Source organism: Callithrix jacchus, chromosome 20, assembly GCF_049354715.1.
Source record: "Callithrix jacchus isolate 240 chromosome 20, calJac240_pri, whole genome shotgun sequence".
Classification (NCBI taxonomy): domain Eukaryota; kingdom Metazoa; phylum Chordata; class Mammalia; order Primates; family Cebidae; genus Callithrix; species Callithrix jacchus.
In genome coordinates this window covers 26,577,658-26,598,740 of record NC_133521.1, presented here as the reverse complement: position 1 = coordinate 26,598,740, position 21,083 = coordinate 26,577,658, and the positions used below count along the sequence as shown (strand labels likewise).

Here is a 21,083-nt window from a genome sequence, read left to right as displayed (position 1 = left end):
CCAGGTTCAATCGATTCCCCTGCCTCAGCCTCCCAAGTAGCTGGGGTTACAGGCATGTGCGACCATGCCTGGCTAATTTTTTTTTTTTTAATTACCTAGGCCAAATCTTAAAGAAGTCAGTTGTTTTTTTGTTTTGTTTTGTTTTAATAGAGGCGGGGTTTCACCATATTGGCCAGGCTGGTCTGGAACTCCTGACCTTGTAATCCACTGCCTCAGCCTCCCAAAGTACTGGGATTATAGGCTTGAGCCACTGAGGCCAGCCCAATTTTGTATTTTTAGTAGAGATGGAGTTTCTCCGTGTTGGTCAGGCTGGTCTTAAACTCCTGACCTCAGGTAATCCACCCGTGGCCTCCCAAAGTGCTGGGATTACAGGTGCAAGCCACTGTGCCCAGCCTATATGTATTTTTTAAAAGGCAAGGTCAGATGCTAATATTGCCTCAAAAGTGGGAAGAAACTGCTACTTGTCCCTCTTTGAGAACATCAAATCAAAGGAAAAAAGATGGTCCAAACCATAGCTGCTTCTAGAGACTGAGGATCATGGGGATTTAGCTAAGGAGACTTCAGAGTTCAAGGCCTAGCATAAATGTGAATGTGCCAATGATGAAAGTTTTAACCTAGGGATACAGAAATACAGAAATATTAACTGCTCTTCTTCAGCATGTCCAGACATTCCAGTCCTACAAATGTAGTGTACACCCTATGTGAGTCAGCAGGGGCCACTTTCAGAGACTCCCTGAGTATGGAAGAGGTCTTTCTGTGCTCAATTACTTTATGTATTTTTTCTGTTTTGTTTTGTTTGAGACAGGGTCTCACTCTATAACCCACCCTGGAGTGAAGTGAGGGCTCATTGCAGCCTTAACCTCCTGGGGGCAAGTGACCCTCCAACCTCAGCCTCCCAAGTAGTTGGGACTACAGGTATGCGCCACCATACTTGGCTAATTTGTATATTTTTTGTAGAGATGAGGTTTTGCCATGTTGCCCAGCTGGTCTTGAACTCCTGGGCTTAACCAATCCTCCTGCCTTGGCCTCCCAAAGTGCTAGGATTACAGGTGTGAGCCACTGTGTCCAGCCTGTGCTCACTTTTTTTTTGAGATAGAGTCTTGCTCTGCTGTCCAGGCTGGAATGCAGTGGTGTGATCTCAGCTCACTGGAACCTCTGCCTTCTGGGTTCAAGCAATTCTCCTGAGTAGCTGGGACTACAGGTGCATCACCATGCCTGACTAATTTTTGTATTTTTAGTAGAGATGGGGTTTCACCATGTTGGCCAGGCTGGTCTCGAACTCTTGACTTCGGGTGATCTGCCCTCCTCAGCCTCCCAAAGTGCTGGGATTACAGGCATGAGTTACTGTGCCTGGCCAGTGCTCAATTAAAGACCATACTATCACAGGAAAGAAAGACTGGAAATTACTTGCAAAACTGATATATAGTTAATTATATAATAAAATCAAACAGTTGAATGTTAACAGCCACTGTGCATGCCCCTGCCTGGCTCCTGGTAGGCAGAAAAATGTTTTAAAATCTCAATGAAGAGATACAATTAACAATAACGACAACAAACCTTTCTGAGACATTCACGTAAGATTTGCAAAGAAAAAAACAAATTTTGAAAATGTGACCAATAGACGCAACAATCTGAAGTCATGTCTAACTTATTCAACTGGTCTCTCATAATCATTTTGTTTTTTTTTGAGACAGGGTCTCATTCTGTCATTCAGGCTGAAGTGCAGTAGTACTACAATCTTGGCTTATTGCAACCTCTGCCTCCCAGGTTCAAGTGATTCTGGTGCCTCAGTCTCCTGAGTGGCTGGGACTACAGGTGTGTGCCACCAGGCCTGGTTAATTTTTTGTATTTTTTGGTAGAGGTGGGGTTTCACCATGTTGGCTAGGCTGGTCTCGAACTCCTGACCTCAAGTGATCTGCCTGCCTCAGCCTCCCAAAGTGCTGGGATTACAGACTTGAGCCACCACACCTGGCCTCTCACATAGTTTTGTTATTGGACTTACTGTGTGAATATATTTCTTGGCCAGTAGTGGAAGGATATCTAATTATGATATGAAAATAGCCAAAGTGTGTTTAGAAACACGTACAAATAGTAATCATGTTTAAAGAATGGTGAATACGACAAGAACAAGTAAGGAAATGGGCTTGTGCAGAAATTTAACTATGCAGGTTGTATTTTTCACAGCTTTCAAACAGTTGGGGATAGTTTAAAGTATCTAATTAATCAGTGATGGCAGAGAGTTTAGAACTAGCTTGTTCTTAAGTGTAAGTGCATCTGTGATGTGCTGGCATTTAATCAAGTTGTGCATCTATTAGACAAACATGCAGCTTGCAAGTGAAGGAAAATCCCAGAAAGTTCAACCCTTTGGGGGCTGTTTTCAGTAAGACCCAGCAAGCTATTCAGCCTTCAGCCCTGACTCTGAGGCCAGCAGTGGCTTCCATGCCTCTGGCATTAGCAGTAGAAGCAATTCAGTCCTAAGAGGAATTCCTTGGGCAACCTCCAAACAGGCAACAATATAATAGCTACCTCCACTTTCAGGTTTTAGTATTTACAAGGCAAGAACTGAAACCAGAGAAACAAGTTAGAGCTAGGTCTGAATCCCTCTTGACACAGGGAAGTAAAGTTAATTTGGTCTGATAGCTAAATTATGGAAGGCAGCCCAAGGCTATGGACCAAGCAGAGGCTTTTAGGCATTCTGCCTGCTCCCCTCTACGTTTAGCTTTGGGCCCCTGCTTCCATGTTTGGCAGACCAAGGCTCCCTGGCCTAGAACAGTGTTGGTGTCTGCCTTTGTCACCTCTGTTCTGCCTCTCTCTGCTAAGTGGGTCATGCTTACATCTCAGCTCTCAGTGTAAGGCCAGCTCTCACGGTTGGGTATCTGGGCATTAATCCCACAGTTGGGATGTCCAGGCAGAAGCATCCTGCCAGGAAAAGGGCTTTCCCTTCAAGGACATTTCTTTTTTTTTTCCTGAGACAGAATCTCGCTCGGTCACCCAGGCTGGAGTGCAGTGGTGTGATCTCAGTTCACTGTAACCTCTGCCTCCAGGGTTCAAGCAATCCTCCCTCCCGCCTCAGCCTCCCTAATAGCTGGGACTATAGGCACGCAACCACCATGCCTGGCCTTCTTTTTTTTGGAGACAAGATCTTGCTCTGTCACCCAGGCTGGAGTGCAGTAGTGTGATCTTAGCTCACTGCAGCCTCCACCTCCCAGGCTCTGGTGCTCCTCCCACCTCAGCCTCCTGAGCATCTGGGACTATAGGCATACAGCACTATGCCTGCTGGCTATTTTTTGTAGTTTTTGTAGATATGGGGTTTTGCCATGTTGACCAGGCTGGTCTCAAACTCCTAGACTCAAGTGATCTGCCTGCTTTGGCTTCCCAAAGTGCTGGGATTCCAGGCATGAACCACCATGCCCTGTCAAGGCCAGTTCTTGAAACCTTGTACCACCTTGAAGGTAGGACTGAGAGAGGAGCTGGTTATGACAAGCTTTGCTGAGATCAGCTGGAAAAGCCTCCTGCTTGCTACGGGCTGTTAGTGACTTATGTGCCAGACTCTACCAAACCCATCTGCAATCAGCCATCCAGGTCAATCAGGAAGAAGCCTGAGAACAGAGGAACATCTGGGAAACGTCCTCAACCCCTCTGTCACCAGGACCAAATCCTGTGAATCGTATAATGGTCTGTCACGCAAAATGCTTTTTGAGCATCAGAATTTTAATATGGTCTTATGGATATCATCTAAAGATAAGAACAGACTTTTTCTGTTCAGGTCAAGCTCCCAAAACCAGCTTGTAATGCTGCTCTCCTGCAGACCAGTGGGACAGATCCCCACTAGAAGTGGGAAGGATATAGGCTACTCTTTTCTACGTATCCAGGCTGGAAAAGTCAATTTATGGCTGGTCTCTCACCTCCAACCCCAATGACATAATCAACACTGAGTTCTACCTCTAAAAACCTTGGTGAGTGATAGATAAGATAAGGTCTTTACTAATTTATGAATTGATGTAAAATTTCTTTCTTTTTTTTTTGAGACAAGAGTCTCAAAAAAGGCTGGAGTGCAGTGGCGTGATCTCGGCTCACCGCAATCTCCGCCTCCCAGGTTCAAGCAATTCTCCTGCCTCAGCCTCCCGAGTAGCTGGGATTACAGGTGCGCACCACCACACCCAGATAATTTTTGTATATTTAGTACAGACGGCATTTCATCATGTTGGCCAGGATGGTTGGTGTAATATTTTTATTCCCTAAGTCCTCTCAGAGGGCAGAAATTCATCCTTTTTTTTTTTTTTTTTTTTTGGAGGCAGAGTCTCTGTCACCCAGACTGGAGTACAGTGGTGTGCTCACAGTTTACTGCAATCTTTGCCTCCTAGGTTCAAATGATTCTCATGTCTTAGCCTCCTGAGTAGCTGGGACTACAGGTGTCTGCCACCATGCCTGGCTAATTTTTGTATTTTTAGTACAGATGGGGTTTTTCCATGTTGGCCAGGCTGATCTCAAACTCCTGATCTCAAACGATTGCTCACTTTGGCCTCCCAAAGTGTTGGGATTAAAGCGTGAGCCACTGTGCCCAGCCAGAAATTAATTCTATGTGATCCTTTTTGTCACCTGCCTTGAGTAAACCATACCATGGAAGGCTTTCTCTTCACTGGCTGAATCAGTAGATTACGTCCCCTTCTAAAAGCCATCCAGAGGAAAAGATGATGATTGCTTTGGAAGCATTAAAGGTCAATTTCAGCAATTTAACACTTAACAGGAGCCAAGAGAAATAAGGAAAATCATTACTCCCAAAATAGCTGGCATACACCAAGCATAACCAGAACTATATAAATAAAGATAATACAAATTGCAAGATTACCAAAAACTGACTTTGGAAAATTCCAGGCAAGAAGCTGCCAGAATTGAGGTATGTATTGAGGAAGCATGACTTTAATTTTCCAACTGTATCTTCATCCATTTTCCTAAGGCTTCCTTTGTTAAAATTCAGTTGGTTTGTTAATGGCCTTTGGGAGGCCGAAGTGGGCAGATCACCTGAGGTGAGGAGTTTGTGACTGGCCTGACCAACATGGAGAAACCCTGTTTCTACTAAAAATACAAAATTAGCTGGATGTAGTGGCACATGCCTGTAAACCCAGCTGCTTGGGAGGCTGAGGCAGTAGAATCGCTTAAACCCGGGAGGCAGAGGTTGCAGTGAGACAAGATCATGCCATTGCACTCCAGCCTGGGCAACAAGAGCAAAACTCTGTCTCAAAAAAACAAAAAACAAAACAAAACAAAAAACAATCAAACAAACAAACAAAAAAACCAAAGTTGGTCTGCTAACTTGCCTGAAACTTTACTATCTGTAAACCAAGAAACCTTAACAGCAAAGACAGTGTGGCCAATCATTCTTAGGAGCTTGGCTTACTCAACCTGCCATGAAATAAACCATGGCAGATACTTAGCTTCCTTGGAGTTTCCCATAACATCTATCTGAAGCCACATGTCAGGGGTCTACGTATCCTCAAACTGGCAAAACTGGTAATAAATTCAGGTCATTCAGTGGGATCAGAGGCAGTAGCTTTCTATCAGCCCTCAAAGCTCAGGTATGTGGAATTCTAGGCACCAGGTTAAAAGGAGGCTGGACTTGTTACCTGGAGCACGTCTTATTTGCTGTACTGAGGACAAGCCTTTCACTGTGGTTCACTTAAATCATATTTAGTTCTCATAGAGAGTGATAAAGATGAAAGAACCTATAGAGATTTGGTTTAAGTAACATAGACAAGAACAAGGAGAAATTGAAAAAAAAAAAAGTTCTCTACAGGTTAATTCTTGACATCAATAGAGAGAAAAAACCTGAATTCCCAGTACAGTGACTGTGTAAGGGTTGAGCCTATACTTTATATTTCTTCCCGACTAGCTGGCACCATCATAGCAGACAGTGCCCAAATCTGGACCACCCAATAGTTAGGATAACTTTCTTCAGATGCCGAAGAGCTATAGCCAGAGAGGAAGGGCACTGATACCCCAGACCATATGTTGTTAGAAGGAATTATGGTGGCTGGTTTGTTCAATTTCATTTTCTTCTGCTTATTATTTTTAACAGGTTTAATTCACTTTATTCTTCTTGTATGAAACCTTATGTTGTAGCCACAGCTGGAGCCTTGGTCTTGTTGAGATGGTCAGTGAATTCCTGACAGGGAGACTTGGGGAATAGTCTCTTTCCAGAGGTTGGGGGTCAGGCAGATTTAGGTCCTGGAGATGGCATCAAAGGTGGCCTTGGTGAACTTGCCCAGGGTGGTGGTACAGCCCCTGGCTGAGGTGTGGCAGCTGTCAATACTGGCCATCAGCAGCAGTATCTTGGGCACAGGAGTCAAGATGATGCCATTGTACCTGGGGACAGGGATAAGGTGTACTAACCCAGAGCTACAGCAGCCTGTCACCGTACAAGGGGCAGTATAGGGCTTACCGACCTTGTTCCCCCAATAATCTCTCTGCATAGGGACAATGGAAAGCTTGGCCAGATGGTGGCCCCTTGGACGGCAGCAGTTACCTCCCTGGAGCACTTAACACCTAGACTGATGTGGCCACTGTAGTTCCCAACAGTAGTAAATGCCTTGAATCTGTTGCGCTGGCCAGTGCGGATTTGTTTCTACACAAGCATAATTTTCAAAACCTCATCCATGAGATACCCCCTGAAAAAAACCAATGATACCACACTTGTTGATGGGCAGGGAGAAGAGATAGGTCTCCAGGGACTTGATCTTCATGTCCCTGATCAGGAGGCCCAGTTTGGTGGTGAGTATCCACTTTTTGTCCTTAGCTGTGCCTCTGTGAGTTCCATAGCCTCGGGTCCAGCCTTGACCGTGGCTGTGAGCCCAGTACTGCATGCTGCTACCAAAGCCTCTGAGGAAGCCATGGCAGTTTCCCATTCTAGGGCCCTCAGGGCCTCCAGGCCTTCCCGCTACACTGGCATCATCCTCCAGTTTGGTGATTTCTCAGAGAAAAAGCTATTCAATTTTATATCAAAAGAGATTATGCTTCTCCTCTTCCTCTGCCTGGCTAACATTGATCAACGTAACCTTCTTGATGTCTTAACAAGTTAACCCAAGGTTCCAGCTCTGGGTCCCTCAGTGCTTGGTGCTGGCTCTATTATGTCACTCCCACCCACTGTCTATTTACTCCTCTGCATTTCATACACGCTACTGAGACTTCCTTAAAGGAAGAAATTGGGTTCTTTTTCTGTGTCTTCTAGCATACTTGGGAGATAACAGATGCTCATGAAGGAGAATTCCTTCTATTTGCAAAGACAAGTTTCTTAAAGCTCAAGTTCCTTCTCTCCCAGCACACTCCGGAGCTAAGCAATTTTGAGACTTCAAAGAGCTTTCATGGGACATTGAAAGAACTGTCCTAGAAGAAGCCACAGTAACTTTTAATCTTTATTTTATTTATTTATTTTTTGAGACAGAGTCTTGTTCTGTTGTCCAGGCTAGAGGGCAGTAGTGTGAGCTCGGCTCACTGCAACCTCCGCATCCCAAGTTCAAATGATTCTCCTGCCTCAGTCTCCCAAGTAGCTGCGATTACAGGCACCCGACACCATGCCTGGCTAATTTTTGTATTTTTAGTAGAGTTGGGGTTTCACCATGTTGAACAAGCTGGTCTCGAACTCCTGACCTCAGGTGATCTCTGCCTGCCTTGGCCTCCCAAAGTGCTGAGATTACATGAGGCATGCCTGTAATCTCAGCACTTTGAGTAACTTTTTTTTTTTTTGTTTTGGCTTTTAACTTATTTTTTTTTTTCTAAGATGAAGTCTCACTCTGTCGCCCAAGCTGGAGTGCAGTGACGCAATCTCGGCTCACTGCAACCTCTGCCTCCTGGTTCAAGCAATTCTCCTGCCTCAGCCTCCTGTACAGTAAGTTTTTAAAAGAAGTTAGATCGGCTAGACACAGTGGGTCATGCCTATAATCCTAACCCTTTGGGAGGCTGAGGTGAATGGAATCCCTGAACTCAGCCTGGGCAACATGGTGCAACTCTGTCTCTATTAAAAATAGAAAAAAATTAGCCGGGTATGGTGGCGCATGCCTGTAGTCCCAGCTATTTGAGAAGTTGAGACAACAGAATTGCTTGAACCCGGGAGGCAGAGGTTGCAGTGAGTCGAGACTGTGGCACTGTACTGCAGCTTGGGCAAAGGAGCAAGGCTCTGTCTCCGTAAATGAATCAAAAAACAAAGTTAGATAATTTCATTCTTCCACCCTGGCTTCCCATCTCACTCACAAGGAAAGCCAAAGTCCCTATAAGGCTCCACTGGGACTGGCCACTGCCTTTCTGGTGCCAACTCCTGTTCTTCTTTCAAGCCACATTGGTCTTACTCTTCTCTAGCACGTTCAGCCTGTACTGCTGCAGGGCCTCCGCACTTGCATCTCCCTCCACCTGGAATGCTCCCTTCCTAGGTTTCTGGATCAACCCTTTGCTTCCTTAGATCTTTGCTCAAATGTCACTTGTCAGCTGGGCACAGTGGCTCATTCCTGTAATCCCAGCACTTTGGGAGGCTGAGGCGGGCAGGTTGCCTGAGCTCAGGAGTTTGAGACCAGCCTGGGTAACATAGTGAAACCCCATCTCTACTAAAACAATACCAAAAAAACTAGCTGGGTGTGGTGGCCCACGCCTGTAGTCCCAGCTACTCAGGAGGCAAGAGAATTGCTTGAACCCGGGAGGTGGAGGTTGCAGTGAGCTGAGATCATGGTACTGTACACTAGCCTGGGCAACAGAGTGAGACTCTGTCACAAAAAAAAAAAAAGTCACTTGTCAGGAAAGCTTTTCCTGTCCATTCAAGACAATAGCAAACTCCCTTTGGGCCCCTTATCTTACTAAATTTATCTCTTTAGTGGTTATCATCCCCTGGCACAGTATATATCAGTGTATCTGTGTTCACTTGGTTTTTTTGTTTTGAGATGGAGTTTTGCTCTTGTTACCCAGGCTGAAGTGCAATGGCATGATCTCGGCTCACTGCAACCTCCACCTCCTGGGTTCAAGCAATTCTCCTGCCTCAGCCTCCCGAGTAGCTGGGACTACAGGCGTGCGCCACCATGCCCAGCTAATTTTTGTATTTTTAGTAGAGACGGTGTTTCACCTTGTTGACCAAAATGGTCTTGATCTCTTGACCTCGTGATCCACCCACCTGGGCCTCCCAAAGTGCTGGGATTATAGGTGTGAGCCACCGCAACCGGCCTGTGTTTACTTGTTTACTGCCTACCTCTCCTCTCCAGAAGTCAGGTTCAGGAGGACAGGGACTTTGTTGTGTTCACAGCTGGGTCCCTAGCACAGAGCATATGGCTTGGCTCTAGTCCCAACTGGCACAGGGTAAGTACTCATTACATATTTGTTGAATGAATAAATGAATGAATAAAGAACTGCTTAAGAGCCAGGCCAAATACCTCACTCTTTCCCTGTGAATGAAGTAGAGTTATCTAACTACAGGAGGACTCAGAGGCTAAAATACTAGGACTGGCAGATATCCAAGCATGTTCAAACTTGTAGTCCACCCAAGGTAGCTGGTTTGGCACTGAAAACAAGGCGAGTATGGGATGCTACATAAGAAGGAACATCTAGGCCAGGCGTGGTGGTTCACGCATATAATCCCAGCACTTTGGGAGGCTGAGGTCAGGAGTTTGAGACCAGCCTGACCAACACGGAGAAACCCTGTCTCTACTGAAAATACAAAATTAGCCAGGTGTGGTGGCACATGCCTGTAATTCCAGCTACTCGGGAGGCTGAGGCAGGAGAATTGCTTGAACCCAGGAGGCGAAGGTTGCAGTGAGCTGAGATTGTGCCCTTGCACTCCAGCCTGGGCAATAAGAGCAAAACTCCATCTCCAGAAAAAAAAAAAAGAAGGAACATCAAAAAGGAAGAGAGAGGAATTAGATGGGATGAAAATATGTTTTTTTTTTCAAATGAGAGAGAAAAATACTGCCTTCTGAAGTCTCACTGCCAAAAGCAAGCTCTATTTAAAACCAGAGCTATATGACCCTTCTTCCTATGTGTAGCTTTTCTAAATGGCAATTCTATGCAGCTTCCAAGGCACAAAAGCAACCTTACAAATGAACTGAAAACACTTTTTTATTTATTTATTTTTTGAGATGGAGTCTTGCTCTGTCACCAGGCTGGAGTGCAGTGGCGCAATCTTGGCTCACTGTAACTTCCGCCTCCTGGGTTCAAGCCATTCTTCCGCCTGAGCCTCCCAGGAGTAGCTGGGACCACAGGCACCTGCCACCATGCCCGGCTAATTTTTTTGTATTTTTAGTAGAGCTGGGGTTTCACTGTGTTGGCCAGGATGGTCTTGATCTCTCGACCTTGTGATCCACCAGCCTCGGCCTCCCAAAGTGCTGGGATTACAGGTGTGAGCCATCGCGCCCGGCCTGAAAACATTTCTTTTTAATTTATTTTTTTGAAATAGGGTCTCACTCTGTTACTCACACTGGAGTGCAGCGGTGCGATCACAACTCACTACGGCCTTGACCTCCCCAGGGTTAGTTGATCCTTCCACCTCACTCTCCCAAGTAGCCTGGACTACAGGCATGTATCACCATGCCCCCCCGCTTTTTTTTTTTTTTTACTTTTTGTAGACACAGGGTCTCACTATTTTGCCCAGGCTGGTTTTGAACTCCTGGGCTCAAGTGATCCGCTCACCTCGGCCTCCCAAAGTGCTAGGAGTACAGGTGTGAGCCACTGTACCTGGTATGAAAACTTTTATTGAGAGACAATGTAGCAGACTGGTTAGGAGCATGAATTCTGAAACCAACTGCCTGCATTCAACTTTCTAGTTGCACAACCTTGGCAACTTATTTCTCTGTGCCTCAGTTCCCTCTATGAAAACTGGATCAGTTGACATCTGTAAGGCACTCAGGAGTATAGAGTGCTTGCTATGCTGTTATGACTATTTTTTTTCAGACAGGGCCTCACTCTGTTGCCCAGGCTGGAGTACAGTGGTACTATCACGGCTCACTGCGGCCTCTGCCTCCCGGCTTCAAGTGGTTTTCCCACCTCAGCCTCCCGAGTAGCTGGAGGCCACAGGGGTGTACTACCACACCTAGCTAATTTTTGTACTTCTTCGTAGAGATGGGATTTCACCATGTTGCCCAGGATGGTCTTGAACTCCTGACCTCAAGTGATCTGCCCATCTCAGTCTTCCAAATTGTTGAGATTAAAGGTGTGGACAAGAGGCTTGCCAGGAAGGACCCCCAAAGCAGCAGTTCCTCCTCTCAGTTTTTTTTTTTTTTTTTGAGATGGAGTCTTGCTCTGTTGCCAGGCTGGAGTGTAGTGATGTGATCTTGGCTCATGGCAACCTCTGCCTCCCACGTTCAAGTGATTCTCCTGCCTCAGACTCCTGAGTAGCTGGGATTACAGGCGCCTGCCACCACGACCGGCTAATTTTTTGTATTTCTTCTAGTAGAAATGGGGTTTCACCACATTGGCCAGGATGGTCTCGATCTCGACCTCATGATCCACCTGCCTTGGCCTCCCAAAGTGCTGGAATTACAGGTGTAATTGTAAGCCACAGCACCTGGCCCTTGCCTTAATTTTAAGGCTGAATCATAAAGGAGGTCCTAGGGTCACAAATGGTGCTTTTCTTTGTGTCAGCACACATGGTAGGCAAACAACCCATTACCTATTTGCACTTCATTTCCAAAGGCTAAATAAGCAATGCTTGATTCTTGCTGTGAGCCAGGAAGCCATAAAGTAACAAGGCCTTTCATGATATGGCCCCTGCCTGCCCTTTCTTGCCTCAGCTTCTGCCACCAACTAATCCCCCACCCCTTCACTCCAGCCTTGAGGACCTTCCTAAACATGTGAGGCCGTCTCATGGCCTTTGCACAGCTACTCCCTCTGCTGAAATGCTCACCTCTGCCTTTTATGCCTGCCTAATTTCTACTTGCTCTCTGGATTCAGCTCCGAGGATCTCTTCCTCCAGGACATCTTTGCCAATACCTGAATCTGACCAAGGGACTCCTCAAAGGTGCTCCCATAGCATCTATTCCAGTGGACTGTAATTCTAATCACTGATGTCTTATGTCTTCCACCAGATTACCCACGCCCAGAAGACAAGGTGGTATCTGATAGGGTTTTGTATCCTCAGCCCCTAACATGGCAGTTGTTTTGAAATCATATGGCTGGGGACATCTAGAGGACATTAGTCACTCTGTTCTTATTTCCTTTTTTTTTTTTAGATGGAGTCTTGCTGGAGCACAGTGATACAATCTCAGCTCACTGCAACCTCTGCCTCCCAGGTTCAAGTGATTCTCCTGTCTCAGCCACCTGAGTAGCTGAGATTACAGGTGCTCGCCACCACTTCCAGCTAATCTTTATATTGTTGGTAGAGATGGGGTTTCACCATGTTGGCCAGGCTGGTCTCAAACTCCTGACCCTTAGGTCATCCACCCACCTCAGCCTCCCAAAGTGCTGGGATTACAGGCGTGAGCCACTATACCCGACCTGTTCTTATTTCCTTAAGGCTCATCCTCATCACTGTCATCATCAGCCCCCTTCAAATGACCAAGATGTTCCTTAAGAAAAATCTTAGTATAGAAAAATAAAATGTCTTTACTAGAATGTCACCTTCTGAGCAAGGTTCACTTGATGCCCTGTTTAGCACTGAAACTACCCCACCATCTAAGACTATAATCCTGATCAGTTTCCCTTTCTTTACTTTTTCTTTTTTTTTATAGCACTTATCATTATCTAATATACTAGATACTTTACTTATTGATTATATATAGCATTTATTATCAGTCTACTCTCTGTAGAATGAAAGCTCCATGAAGACGGGAATCATTGCCTATTTTGAAGAGTGGTATGTCTTAGGTGTCCAGAATGCAGCTTAGCATGTAGTAGGCGCTCAATAAAATTGTTGAACAAATCATTATATACAACATATACTTGTAACAATCTTGCATTATATGTATTTTCATCCCATTTTCTAGATCAAGAAACTGAGCTCAAAGTGATTTGCTCAAGTGAACCCAGGTAAACAGATGGTGTAGCTGGGCTCTCATTCATTCCCATTCCCAAGTGTGCCTGGCAGTTTTGTTATCTTTTGTTAATAGGTCAGGTGGGTCTCTTGACAGATGTTTCTTGAATGTTACAAAATCTGCTTTAGCTCAATCTTCCTAATCAACTAAAACCAAGCAATTTCTCTAACACTTTTGATAGTAAATCATATGCTGCTAGCATGCTACAGTTTCCTGTAGAAAAGAGTCTAGGAATTCAAAAAGAAATAGTCTCAATGTTTGAGTTCAGAAGTTGTGATATTCAGGTACTGTTCAGGTTCATTCGTTTTATAAAGCATATAGATCCCATCAAGTCTCAGCTGGTCCACTTGGAGATGGGGAACATTTTTCTGAAATTCGTGGCTATTTTAAATTTTCTTTCTTTTTTTGTAAACTGGGCATGGTGGTGTGTGGCTATAGTCCCAGCTACTCCGAGGCTGAGGCAGGTGGATCACTTGAGTCGAGGAGTTCGAGACCAGCCTGGACAACATAGCTGGTCATCTCTAAAAAAAACTGTGTGTGATTGTACCAATAACTCTGAATGTACTAAAAACCACTGAATTGTACACTTCATTTTTAAATTAAAAAAAATTTTTTTTTGAGACAAAGTCTCACTCTGTTACCCAGACTGGAGTGCAGTGGTGCAGTCTTAGCTCACTGCAACCTCTGCCTCCTGTCGTCAAGCGATTCTACTGCCTCAGCCTCCCAAGTAACTGAGATTACAGGCATGCGCCAACATGCCTGGCTACGCATTTTGTATTTTTGGTTGAGCGTGGGCTTCACCATGTTGACCAGGCTGGTCTTGAACTCCTGATCTCAAGTGATTTGCCTGCCTTGGCCTCCCAAAGTGTTGGGATTATAGGAGTGAGCCACTGTACCTGGCCTGAACTATACACTTTAAATGGGTGAATTGTTTAGTGTGTAGTCTATCTCAGTAAAGCCATTATTTAAAAATAATAATATTTGGAGGATCGGGTGTGGTGACTCATGCCTGTAATCCCAGCACTTTGGGAGGCTGAGCCAGGTAGATCACTTGAGGTCAGGAGTTTGAGATCAGCCTGATCAACATGATGAAACCCCATCTCTACTAAAAATACAAATATGAGTTGGATGTGGTGACATGTGCCGGTAATCTCAGCTACTCGGGAGGCATGGCAGGAGAATCGCTTGAACCCAGGAGGTGGAGGTTGCAGTGTGCCGAGATCGTGTCATTGCACTCTAGCCTGGGCAACAAAGCAAAACTTCATCTCAAAAAAAAATACAACTGGGTTTGGTTCAGATCATGGACCAGCAACTTGTTTTAATACACAGTTTACAATTCAGTTTGGTTTGAGTTATGTAAACAGACCAAGAAAACAGAGAAAAAATTGTGGGAATCATTTCGGTATCGGACCCAGAAAAGTTACACTAATCTGAAATCTTCAGACAATACAACCAAATAGACCTCTTAAGTATTACAAGTTAATCATACCAAAGAACAAGGATTTGCTAAGTCCATCTAAAATAGGATGAGATGCCTAACGGTTCACATATATTAGAGCACTTAGGGTTTTAAGTAGGTGCTTAAAATTATTGTTTCAAGTTATTAAAAAGAGAAGATATAAAACTGGGAAACAGGGGTATGCCTGGTGATCCCTCAGAAAAGAGTTAAAGGAAAGGAAAGAACTAACATGTAACTTTCCTGAAAATCCTAGGTTAAAATTTAATGACAAGAGTAGCCCTTATAACTAAATAAAGCAAAATATATAAAGCTTAAGAATCAGGAAATGCCATCAATTCAAGTGAATGCATACATCTGTGAGTGTGCTTCTCTGCTTACTGATATGACACAACTGCCAGCCATTGAGGACAATTCCCTCTCAGGGCTGGGCTTGCTGGCTCTCACCTGTAATCCCAGCACTTCGGGAGGCTGACGTGCTGGGATCACCTGAGATTGGGAGTTCAAGACCAGCTGACCAAGATGGTGAAATCCCATCTCTACTAAAAATACAAAAATTAGCTGGGCATGGTGGCTCACGCCTGTAATCCCAGCTATTCAGGAGGCTAAGACAGGCGAATCACTTGAACCCAGGAGGTGGGGTTTGCAATGAGCTGAAACTGCACCACTGCACTACAGCCTGGAGAACAAAGCGAGATTCCATCTCAAAAAAAAAGGAAGAAGTCCCCTCAGTAGATCCTTTTTAAAATTTGATCCTCTCACCACTGGAACCTGGGAGGCAGAGGCAGCAGTGAGTGGAGACTGCAGCAGTGGGTTGAGACTGCACCACGGCACTCCAGCCTGGGCGACAGAGCAAGACTCCATCACAAACAAACAAAAATATTTGGTCTTCTCCACTCACCTTCTCATTCTGCCATGCCCTGCTTTGATAAGACACATGCCATTTCCCCCAGCTAGCAGGCCCAGCCTACAGAGGAGGGCAGCATGCAGCTCGCTTTGCTCTGCTCTTTGAACACCCCACGGCCTTAACCCAGGGGTCCATGCAGGCTGCTGGCTATGACATATTGACCTATGATACAATATCATCCACAGAGAAAGTTCTTGTGAAAATGGACACTCAGATAGCCCTTCCTTCTGGGTGTTATGGAAGAGTGGCTCCATGGTCTAGTTTAGCTGCAAAACACTTTATAGATGTAGAAGCTGGTGTCAGAGAGAAAGATTATAGTATAAATGTTGGTGGTATACTGTTCTATTTTGGCAAAGAAAAGTTTGAAGTTGGTGGGTGGGGTGGCTCATGCCTATAATCCCAGCACTCTGGGAGGCTGAGGTGGGCGGATCACTTGAGGTCAGGAGTTTGAGACTAGTCTGGCCAACATGGTGAAACCCTGTCTCTACTAAAAATTCAAAAATTAGCCGGGCATGGTGTTGAATACCTGTAATCCCAGCTACTTGGGAGGCTAAGGCAAGAGCATCGATTGAGAATGGGAGGTGGAGGTTGCAGTGAGCTGAGATCACGCCACTGTACTCTAGCCTGGGAGACAGAGTGAGACTCTGTCTCAAAAAAAAAGTTTGAAGTCAAAAAAGGAAAAAGGTGCATAGCTCATTTGTGAACAATTTTTTTAATCCAGAAATAGAAGAAGTTTAAGATTTGGATGACGCTGAAAGGGGTTCAGGAGGTTTTGGTTCCACTAGAAAGAATTAAAATTTATGCCGAGAATAGAAAATGAGAAATCATACCTTGTCTTAAAAATAACCTAGTGAAAAAAAAAAAAAAGGCCAGGTGCCATGGCTGACACCTGTAATCCCAGTGATATCTACAGGAGGCAGCCAAATGCCTAGGCAGATAGGGGCAGGTACCTGGTGAAACCCCACCTCCAAGCCCAAGAGAGATTAAAGCCCAAAAGCCAAGCTACAAGTTAAATTCTGACTGGATTGAAAACTTGTCTTCTTGTTTGGCACACTTTCCTCTGATTGGTCCCCATCATCCACCTATTTTACATACTACCCTTTCCTAATTGGTTTCCTATACTGTTGCGCCCACCTTTGAGTGGTGCCTTCGTTTTAACCTTTTTTTGCATACTGACAAATGAATCAGCATGCATCTTGTGCCTCAGACATCAGCAGAGGGGGAGATGGGTGGATGTCATGGAAGAGATAACTTGACATTCTAGAAGACAACCCACCCTTCACATCCTCTCTCCAGCTCCCTTCTCTGCTGAGAGCTATTTCACCACTTAATACAATGATTCTCCACCCTCCTCACCCTTCAATGTCCACTGTATCCTCATTTTTCTTGAGTGTGGTACAAGAGCTTGGGAACTGCAGAACGTGGTACAAGCTATAACACAGGTGAGCTGGGGCATGCCAGCATGGCCAAGTGAGGTCAGGGTGGGGTGTTCCTGGCCAGAGGTCCCTGGCTTACAAAGTGACTGAGAAGAAAAATCCTAAATCACCAGCACTTTGGGAGGCCAAGGCAGGAGGATCACTTGAGTCTAGGAATTCAAAACCAGCCTGGGCAACATAGTGAGACCCTGTCTCTACAAAAAACAAAAAATGATTAGCTGAGTGTGGTGGCATATGCCAGTAGTCCTGGCTATCTGCAAGGCTGAGGTTGGAAGACTGCTTAAGCCCAGGAGTTCAAGGCTGTGGCAAGCTGTGATTGTGCCACTATACTCCAGCCAAGGTGATAGAGCAAGACCCTGTCCCAACACACACACACACACACACACACACACACACACACACACAACACACAGAGGTTTGATTTGATGTTCAGTATGGTCAGCCCTAGCATACTGAATGTTGTAAAAAGAAGCCAGCATTACAGTTTTCTTTTCTATTTTTTGAGATGGAGTTTTGCTGTTGTTACCTAGACTGGAGCGCAATGGCATGATCTCGGCTCACCGCAACCTCTGCCTTCTGGGTTCAAGCAATTCTCCTGCCTCAGCCTCCCGAGTAGCTGGGACTACAGGCGCGCGCCACCATGCCCAGCTAATTTTTGTATTTTTAGTAGAGACGGGGTTTCACCTTGTTGACCAGGATGGTCTCCATCTCTTGACCTCGTGATCCACCTGCCTTGGCCTCCCAAAGTGCTGGGATTACAGGCGTGAGCCACCGTGTCCGGCCATTACAGTTTTCTAAGTTTTAGTTCTTATGAAGTTATGTGCTCTATATGAGAAGTATGGATCTCTTATCAATAAACAGGTGGTCAGGCGTGGTGGCTCATGCCTGTATTCCCAGCACTTTGGGAGGCTGAGGCAGGTGGATCATCTGAGGTCAGGAGTTCAAGGCCGGCTTGGCCAACATGGTGAAACGCTGGCTCTACTACAAATTCAAAAATTAGCTAGGTGTGGTGGCTCATGCCTATAATCCCAGCACTTCGGGAGACCAAGGCAGGTGAATCACTTGAGGTCAGGAGTTCGAGACCAGACTGGTCAACATGGCAAAACCCTGTGTCTACTAAAAATACAAAAATTAACCGGGTGTGTGGCGTGTACCTGTAATCCCAGCTACTCAAGAGGCTAATGCAGGAGAATTGCTTGAACCTTGGAAATGGGGGTTGCAGTATGCCGAGAATGCGCCATCGCACTCCAGCCTGGGCAAAAGAGTATGAGACTCCAACTCAAAGAAAAGGTAATTTAAACTGTATTTCACTTACTTATTTATAATCAATTTATAAGGCATCTTCTTCCAAAATAAAATTTAAGGTGGTCATGTACATTGATAGTAAAGACTCCTGGCCACCTGTTAACTAGTCTTTTTCTGTCTATCATCATCTATAAATAGCAGAGTTGAGTGCACACAGTAGATACTCAAGATATATACTGATATATTTATGAGTATATATATACAAGGCAAAGGTACAATTTAAGAGTCTAGAGGAAGACACTCATAGAGGCTAGATGCGAGAGGCACATTTCATTAAATAACAAACTCTGAGTTCGAGTGTGGTGGCTCATGCCTGTAATCCTAGCACTTTCGGAAGCTGAGGCGGGCGGATCACCTGAGGTCATGAGTTTGAGACCAGCCTGACCAACATGGCAAAACTCTATCTCTACTAAAAATACAAAAATTAGCTGGGTGTGGTGGCATATGTCTGTGGTCCTAGCTACATGGGAGGCTAAGGCAGGAGAATCGCTTGAACCTGAAAGGCAGAGGTTGCAGTGAGCTGAGATTGTGCCACTGCACTCCAGCCTGGGTGACAGAGCAAAACTCTGTTTCAAAAAATAATAATAATGATAAAAAAGCTCTGAAACCAGAGGAGCATCTATCACCGACACCTTGTATGGCTATCATTTTGACTGTTCACCATTCATCTTTTCAATCATTAACTGCTACTACATAGAAGGCACTGGGTGTGAAATGCTGAGCAAAATAGCAAAATATGGAACTTAAGTGTTTTTGTTTTTTTTTTTTTGTAAACAACACCATCCCCCTGAACATAGGGTACCAAAGAGGGTCAGAGTATTTGCCTGAGATTTTTCTGTGAGTGAAGATAAGACTCACAGATGGCCCGGAGACTCAGGGTAATGTTCTATCTACTCTATCTAAGGGTTTCTCCAATTGTGTTAGTTATATGGGAAACTTTATGATAAATAATCTTTTATTGCTTAAGGTAGGTTAAGATGACTTCCTCTCAGCTGCAACTCTGAAATCCTTACTAACATAATTTTGTTTTTTTTTTTTTGAGACAGAGTCTCGCTCTGTTGTCCAGCTGGAGTGTAGTGGCATGATCTTGGCTCACTGCAACCTCCACCTCCCAGGTTCAAGCAATTCTCTTGTCTCAGCCTCCTGAGTAGCTGGGATTACAGGCATGCACCACCATGCCTGACTGATTTTTGTAATTTTAGTAGAGACAGGGTTACGCCGTGTTGACCAGGCTGGTTTTGGATTCCTGGCCTCAAGCAATCTACCCGCCTCAGCCTCCTAAAGTGCTGAGATTACAGGTGTGAGCTACTGTACTAACATAACTTTCAATATACGTGTGTGACAGATGAAGCCTTGAGAAGTTCAATGATTTACTTGCCCTGTCTCATAGGGAGGCAGTGGCAGATCTGCAAAAAGAGCCCAGCTCTCCTGACTCCCAGTCCCAAGATGCATCATAGGTCCAAGTGAAACACGCTTTAGAGAAAGGAATCAAAATACAATACCTCATGGACCATGGAGCCCAGTAGAAAGTCCAGTCTCTGGCATAGTTCCCCAAGGTTGGCCAAGCTGCTAGCCCTGTGAGCACCATCAGGATCTCCCACTCCCCTCAGGAAGGTGTGGATCAAAGGTTCTCGATACTTTGAGACCATGTCTCCTATAGGAAAAAGGAAGAAATCAAAATCCTTTAAAACAAAATTTCAACTTCTTAAAAAAGGAAGAATGATATTTCCATGGTACACTGCATGATGTATTATTGTTTTTTTGAAACAGAATCTCACTCTGTCACCCAGACTGGAGTGCAGTGGCACAATCACAGCTCACTGCAGCCTCAACCTCCTGGACTCTGGTGGTTCTCCCACCTCAGCCTCCCAAGTAGCTGGGACTACAGGTGCATGCTACCATGCCTGGCTAATTTTTGTATTTTTTGTAGAAATGAGGTTTCGCCATGTTACCCAGGCTGGTCTTGAACTCCTGGACTCAAGCAATTTATCTGCCTTGGCCTCCCAACGTGCTGAGATTACAGGAGTGAGTCACCACACACAGCCAATGTCTTATTCTTTTCAAAGTACTTGCATAACTATTAAAAATCATGCCCTGGAGGAATATTTCATGTTATTAAAAATATTCATGATGTATGGTTTTGTAAAAAAGCATGTGGAATCTCAATTTTATTCTAAAGAGTCTACATATAGACATAAAATATGTGAAGACATTCCCCAGTGTTACTACCAGTTTTCTTCCGAGTCTTATAGAGAAAACTTCAAAAATTTACATATACATACAAAAAAAAGTATATATCATAAGTATATAGCTTGATAAACTTTCAGAAACCAGCCCATGGTCACAGAAATAGCAAGTGTGGCCCCCAGGCTAGACCCTAGACTCCAATCATCAGCCTACTTTTTCCCTATCCTATCCTGCTGTCTGCTTAGATAAGCAAATTGAGTGAAAAACAAGCATTTTGGGTCCTCAAGAAAGAGAACTATGATTATTTGACAAGTATTTTTCAAGAGGCCTAGTATGTGCTAAGCATTGTTCCACATGCTTGGTAGGTGCCACAAAACAAGAAACCACGATTTTTGCCCTTCTGTAGCTTATATTCTAGTGTAAATTACATGGAATTTTAGAAGGTAATACATGCTACAGGGGCAAAAAATAGTAAAACAGGTAAGGGAAATAAGGAATAATGGGAATGGTGGCCAACTTCATGTTTATTTGTTTTTTTTTTTTTTTAATATTTATTTATTTATTTATTTTGACTTCAGGTTTTAAAAAGATGGTAAAGGTAGACTTCATTGAGACGGTGACTTTTATTTTTTTTATTTGACTTCTATTTTTGAGACAATGTCTCATTCTTGTCCCTCAGGCTGGAGTGCAGTGGAACAATCTTGGCTTACTGCAACCTCCACCTCTTGGATTTAAGTGATTCTCCTGCCTCAGCCTCCTGAGTAGTTGGGATTACAGGCTCCAGGCACGTTGCCCAG

At 44.6% G+C, this 21,083-nt stretch overlaps 1 protein-coding gene across 11 annotated transcripts in view; it reads right to left on the bottom strand.

Moving 5' to 3' along the window:
* Positions 1-21,083, bottom strand: part of TANGO6 (transport and golgi organization 6 homolog) — a 257,175-nt gene that overhangs the window by 37,206 nt on the left and 198,886 nt on the right. For all 11 annotated transcript variants that reach the window (XR_013530108.1, XR_013530109.1, XM_078357570.1 and 8 more), the window contains one exon: positions 19,602-19,753. Coding sequence is in view for 9 of the 11 variants with exons in the window: in XM_078357570.1 (XP_078213696.1) it covers positions 19,602-19,753 (152 nt within the window). In the remaining 2 variants the exon portion in view is untranslated. The remainder of the gene's footprint in view (positions 1-19,601; positions 19,754-21,083) is intronic.